At 38.7% G+C, this 7,319-nt stretch overlaps 1 protein-coding gene across 1 annotated transcript in view; it reads right to left on the bottom strand.

Annotated features, from left to right (window-relative positions):
- The window catches only part of LOC118425352 (XK-related protein 6-like), a 7,813-nt gene extending 4,229 nt beyond the window's left edge, over window positions 1-3,584 (bottom strand). Inside the window, exon 1 of the mRNA XM_035834161.1 lies at window positions 2,562-3,584. Coding sequence (XP_035690054.1) covers window positions 2,562-3,584 — 1,023 coding nt within the window. The remainder of the gene's footprint in view (window positions 1-2,561) is intronic.
- Window positions 3,585-7,319: the final 3,735 nt, after the last annotated feature.

Raw genomic sequence — 7,319 nt, forward strand, 5'->3', positions numbered from 1 at the left:
CCCCCACGTACCTAGCTACTAACTAAAAGACAGTCAAACATGTATAGATCTCTAGTTCTCTACCATATTCAACAGATAAAGAACAGATGTGTCACATTGTCACTCTTTACATTAACAAACGTTTGTGTATTTCACACATTGTAATTACATGATACAAGATATTACTTTAACAAATGCATTAAACGGAAGGTAAACAGACTTATACTTCGCCTTTTCTTTTGATAGAGCTAAGCAACTTCTGCTCTACAATATGTCAATTGTATTGGATATATCTACAAAAGTTCATCATTCACTGTACACTTGTTACATGCACTATTCCAATATATAAATTTCATTCTATTTTTCCAACTGCACACATGATGTATAGAAGTTTAGCAAATTAAAGGTAACAGTGCTGTGTCCTTGACAACATTCAAGTTTGCAAAATCAAATCACAAAGTATAAACAATGTTTAACAATTACATAAAGGCTGTCAGGTATTCACTCAGTAAATGTCTCAATACAATATATATCATGTAAAGAGTACATTTATACAAGCTCATAAAAATTATATACTATATTTGACACTACATGAAGGTATTCAGGTATTAAGATATAAACATAAATTCTCAATGTATGTAAAAAATACATGTCTACGAGGGGCGTTCAATAAGTAATACCTCTGAAACACTTCCAGTTGTCTGATCTAAATGAAATTGTGCATGTGTAATGATTCATATCTCTATGGGTTATGTTGCAAAAAACAGCTCTGAAGTAATTGTGGTTTTTGATTTACAGGAGTTTGAACTGAGTCAGGTGTGAAATGGAGACAATTGAGTGTCGCGCAGTGATGGGGGCAAGGACGCACACCAAAGGAGACTTCTGATGACATGAAAGAAACTTATGGTGATGATACCCCATCATGAGCGTTTTACAAGGTCATATGATGGGGTATCATCACCATAAGTTTCTTTCATGTCATCAGAAGTCTCCTTTGGTGTGCGTCCTTGCCCCCATCACTGCGCGACACTCAACTGACTCCATTTCACACCTGACTCAGTTCAAACTCCTGTAAATCAAAAACCACAATTAGTTCAAAGCTGTTTTTTGCAACATAATCTATAGAGATATGAATCATTACACATGCACAATTTCATTTAGATCAGACAACTAGAAGTGGGTCAGGGGCATTACTTATTGAACGCCCCTCGTATCTTGGCTTTCAAACACATTTCAACTTAAGGCTATACAATTTGTTTGACACTTCACATCGGTATTCAGGTATACGCATGTTTAGAGAGAGATTGGCTTCAGTTTTAAGGGGGCACACACCAGTTTATTTGGGGGTTCAAATGGAGGCGGCACACCCTCAAGTCTAGCGACCATCTCTTCCAGGGAATTATCCTGAAGGAAAATAACTGTATATGGGGTGAGAGGATATACCTTCAGCTACAAGACCAACTGAGTTTCGATCCTTCAACTTCTCTAATTTTGAAAAATTATAGGGAAAAAACATTATTTTCATGTCAAAAATGATGCACAAAATCGGGCATTTTCGCATTGGATAAAACAGATGAAGAAGATTTTTCCGGCAAGCACGACTGATACTGCCAGAAAGAGGAAAATCTAAAGACTAATCCAGCCAATTATAAAGAAAATTCTAGTACTACAGTTTTTTTAATCATCCACGGCGCGCGGCATTGCAACTTTGCTTGACACAGCGCTTTAGAGGTAAATCTAGGTCACGGGCCTCTTTACATTCAGGCGTAGGGATATCGCGGAAGCAACGCGCGGACCAAAACACAATTTGCACCAAAAACACACCATTTCCTACGCTTTTCAGCCATGTAATCGTTTAATGTCATTTCGCAGGAAATAATGAGAAATGTCAAATCAAACATGGGCCCTCGGAAGCCTTTCGTCACTTTTTGGTCGCGGACTACCACGGACCCCGGTCGCGGAAGAACTGGGGTGTGCACCGTTAAGGCTTATCAACAGACCAGCATATAACTCTCCCCATTGGTACATATGAATTGTATGTACTTAAGTAAATTAGTACATTTAAAAATTAGCAGGCATCTTCATTAGTAATGCTCAAACCATAGTCATATGCTATACAGTCATATGGTAGCTGTGAGAGGTTACCGATAAGGTAGTGTTTGGAACTGATAATTTTCAATACCAGGTAATTATATTACAATTATTCAGATAAACAATTAAAACTGAGCACGAAATCACTTCAATTCAAACAGTAACAACCACCACAGCACTCTACAATATAACATTTTCCCTGTAAAACATACAGCAAAAATAACAGGTTAACAGACGGAAACAATAAAATGGAACATGAAGGGGAACGTACTTCTTAACTTACAAGTTATGACAGAAAATCAAACTTCTGTCTCACACAGTGGATTCTCAAAACCTTGGTAATTATCACTACTCTGCTTACTACATGTAGTAAGTAATGGTACTGGTAGTGTGTTCTGTGTATCATCTGAACCTTGAAGACATTCAGTTGAATCAAAGAAAATTATCTTAAAAGCAGCACCAATCCCAGCCGATACTAGGGAGCCTATGACCATAAGCACTAAGGTGATCTTGACATACTGTCCTTCCCTCAAGTTATACCACAAAGTCACCATGGTGATGTTGCCTGCCAACGTCAGCATGGTGTTCACCCAGAAAGTGATGCTGTATCTCAAAGAGAGTGTCATGCTGAACAAACCCATAAACATATGTAAACAGCCAAGAAATATCCCATTGAAGGAGACAGTGTCAGTTTCCAGATATGTGTAAATGATTGTGAGTATCAACCAATGTAGTAAGTTGTAACAGACAAAATATATAATGTATTCAGCCTGATGCTGAAAGCCAGAAGTGCACATCCCTATAGCTACTACACGAACAAACAATTCAACTACCTTCCACAATGTGAAGTGTATAGATTTAATCCATACCTGAGTCTTACTGTCACATGTACATTTTGTAAATCTCTTATTTTCGTGTGTCTTTTTGTTGCCAAAGTACCAAAACATGACCACAGCTTTGACTGCTGCTAACAGTGATATTACCATGCTGAAGACTTTAAGCCAGCTCATATGACTGACCTGTTCATCTGTAATGGCGATGTGAATCTGTATACAGAGTTGAGGGATACTCTCCAAAATGGCTTCCAACATTTCAAGATCAGAAACTCCAAACTCCACATGGTCACCAAGACCTTGGCCCCTCCACAACAGACAGAAGAGATTAATATACTGCAGGAACATTCCCAACTGCAGGAAATGTGTCAGGTACTGAATTCGAAAACCTAGACGTACATTCAGTGTGTTATCTCTGTGATTAAAATTTCTGAACATTACTGCTGAGACAATATTCACAATTATTGTTGGAGCTATCACAAATGCCATTGTCAAACAGAACCAGACATAATCCCCACTGTTGTGATACTGGAGTGCCAACATTATGTCAGTGACCAGGTCAGCAATGTACAAGGCCACTGAGATCCCAAGACGTATGATCTGTATTACTGGCCCCCGGATCCAATTCCAGGCTCGTTGCAGGCAGTTGCGCACACTGGTCGTACAATCATGCTGGTCCATGGTCCTCTGATCTTTTCTGTGGTGGGTAGACAATAGATAAACCAGACCAAGTTGTTTACCAACAAGCTCCTATCATTTAGTAATAATTGCTGTATGAATCATGACCAGTAGCCAACTTAAATGGTTAGCTAATATTAGGTACAATGCTACATAGATAAGACTTTTAGTAAATTACAGAAGTTACCTTAATTTTTGAAAATCTATTACAGTATATTAATGTTAGTTGTAGTGAGATCCTTCACACATTTTTGTCATACAAAGGTTATGCACCCATTGAGCTGGTCATAAGTTCATTGAATGTCCTTTTGTAAAATGGGAAGTGAAACTCAAGTATTGACTTACAAACAAAGGCCTGTTAAACATTTTCACATAGAAGAAGTTTTGTTTACTTACATCAACTCCATAGCAACAAAGGTGTGTTGACGGTCTTAAACTGGAAAGTCCACGGGCTGAAGAGAGAAGTGTTCAAATGTAAGGATTCCACTGCAAGTTATATAGTAACCTTATCTATCAGCTTATATAGCTTTCAGCTAAAGATGCAATTTGGCCTACAGATTTGCTAATAGTGTCTTTTGTTATGTGTAACTCCAATAAAACTTAGTTCATGACATGTTTTCTAATCAGTGATTTGTAATGTATGGACATTATTTGATAGTTGGATTATGGTGTCAACCTTTGTAAACATTTGTATTCGCTGTGTCTCAAATATATAGTACAAAATATGATTCCTATATTGAGCATTGAGGGCAAAAGAACATTTAGATTCAAGTTTATGCTGATGTAAACACTTAGAAATATAGGGCAGGCAGCTGATGTCCTTTGGAAATATATCTCCCCACCTCCAAAATTACATTTAGAATTATGTAATGACTCACCTTTCACCTGCATGTGTTTACTGCAGCAGACAGCAAATTAATACAGAAGATTCTGCCAGGTGTTGAGAACCTTGTGTCCTCACAACGTAAGATCACGGGTTGAGTCACAAGACTGATCAGTCACATGAATTGTGAGGTATTTTGTTTCATTTGCAACTGAACCTGATACTTGACACTAGCAGTACAGGAAGTTCCCAGTGTATAAAAGCTTAAGGGACCTTTCACATAATGGTCTTTTGTTACCTATGTTTATGGTGTTGGATTCACTGACAGGGAGAATTGAAAACCATACAATAGAGGCGGGAAAACCCTACAGGAAAGTCTAACTTACACCAGCTGAGTGTGAATGGGGTCTAAAAGATCATGGACCTGTCACTTACAGAAAATTTTACCTGTAACTTTGACGCTTTGCTGCAGTACCGTAACATACCACTAGGAGGTCCATTATCAAACTTGACCTTCCCCCTCTTGATCCTTACCCATCCACCAAATATGTTAGACCAACCACAGCATCTTGAGTTATGTTGTACACACACAAACACACATACATACACAACCCACTGCAATTAATATAACGGAATTGCGCAAGCACATAAAAGATTTACTTGCCCGAACAAATTTTCACTTGCCCAAAATTCAAATGTCAGTTTTATATGTATTTTTACTTCCACCAATGGAATTCTTACTATTGTCTCTTTGTTTCTATGTTGACGATTGCTTGACATCATGACTGTAAAGAGTAACAAGTATCGAAAAATCTTGCTCGATCGGGCAAGTGGGGTAAGTGGACTTGTCCAACCCTGAGGTCAACACTGCCAATGACTGATATTTATACCCCTTCTTTCATGGATAACTGATGAGTGAATTAGAAAACCACGTCTTAGAACCTTTTGTCAAGAATGGTGATTTATTGAAGCAACATTTTATACAATGAACTGAAGAGAAAGCTTTCTTTCCATTTCGTACCTAATAACATATGAATGCTTCAAGCTTAGAGTCTTTTACTCTCTGTCATTGCAAAATTTTGAAAAGTACAATATCATATTTAGTTACTTGAAATATTTACTTTAAAAAATGTAATTAGCAAACATATTCTATTTTTCAAAATACTACAATGCCACAATCTTTTTTTTTCAACTTGTTGATTTGATTATATGGATGACATCCTCTGGGAACTCCAAAATTGATGCGAGCGAGCTAATAAAAAAAAAGTTTGGCCAAAAAAAAAGTTGCCTTCAGTATGAAATCAAAGTGGCCAGGAAGGTTGAACATAGGATAAAACACACACAGTTAGGTGTCGGGACCAGTACATCATACGGGTGCAAAACATTTTTTTTTCTTCATGGACCAATCTGAAAAAAAAACAGAGGAACAGGTTTCGCCAATTACAAAATGGCCACGCTATGTCGGCAGGCATTAGGGGTCTTACGGGGCCAAGAAGGCAACAAGAGCGAAGTCAAAGTAGAGTTTATGGTGAATTGTACCAAGTTTCTACAGTCCAAGGTACAGAGACAGTTAGCCTTGATGACATGGAGATGGGATTTTAAAATGCCAGTGGGAGTCCATACGAGTGAGCATGGATTATTGGACTGAGTCCAATAATCCGTGCTCACTCGTGCGAAATATTTGTGCTCATTTTACAGCTGCTTTGCACAATTTATTGTGTGGTTGAAAACTTTTTTTTTTTGGAAACGGCCGAAAATTGGTGCGAGCGCGGATGTCATCCATATAATCAAATCAACATGGCCTTACACTAAAGTCAGTCTGAATTGCAATGTAGTAGACATAAATTTTCAACCATACTAATAATTACACACATTGTAATTATCAAAAATTGATGTTTAAAATTGACCTTACACGAATGCCACAGAAGGCTTTGCGTTTACACAATCATACTATTAGCAGGAAGTCAAACAAGAGTTTACATATGAAAGGAAAACAATGAATTTCTATAACAAATTACAAATCTCAGTAATCACAACAAGCATTTAGTATTAGTATTACTTTGCTTTCTACATTATATTTCACTGTTGACATGGGATACAGTCCGGTACACAGACATAACGGCTTTTAGTTTTACACGGAAATATCAATGTTTCTCTTAGTCGCTTCAATGTACACAGTGGGAGTTTCTACAATGTGGTCTCATCCACTTTTCTCAAAAACTTTGCTATGTCATGTCGGTATACATGCTTAAATCTGAATTTTAGAACGGATCGTTTCATTATGATAAATCCGAACCCGGCGGAGACTACAGACGCAACCGGTACCCCCACCATCACCCCGACCAATCGAATGGGGACATCCCTCGCGAATGTGCACACTCCTCTAGAAAAGAGGACACTCCTCGACGTTCAAGGGGACGCTCCTCTTGGAAATGGGATGTGCCTCCCTTTATTAGGGGACGCTCCTCCGGAAATGGTATGTTTACCGGGCATAGGGGGCGTCCCTCCAACACCCCCGCCGGCCCGTGGAATCGGCCGCTAACCCAACAAATCCCTTTTTAGTTCATCTAAATCACAACATCCAAAACTTTAACCCCGCCAGTGCTCTCGACAAACCTCACACCTCACAAGGTACGGATATTTTTTGATTAAAAATTGAGGCATGTTGGAAATAAAGCTGCCCGCGCGGCAGAACATCACTTCTCTTCAGTGTTGTAATGGCGGCGTATCGCACGTCCGGCAAGCACAACATCGAGTTTTAGCCTACATATCCGCGTGCTTGTCGAGTTTTAAGGCCTCCCTCCCTAACACACGTACATGGGAGAAGTTTCTAACACGATGTAAGACGTAGTTATTCGGGATTTTTTGTACAACGCGGCTACATGGCCCGATACCGTATCCGTGTGCTTGTCGAG

This window comes from Branchiostoma floridae, chromosome 11, assembly GCF_000003815.2.
Source record: "Branchiostoma floridae strain S238N-H82 chromosome 11, Bfl_VNyyK, whole genome shotgun sequence".
NCBI lineage: Eukaryota > Metazoa > Chordata > Leptocardii > Amphioxiformes > Branchiostomatidae > Branchiostoma > Branchiostoma floridae.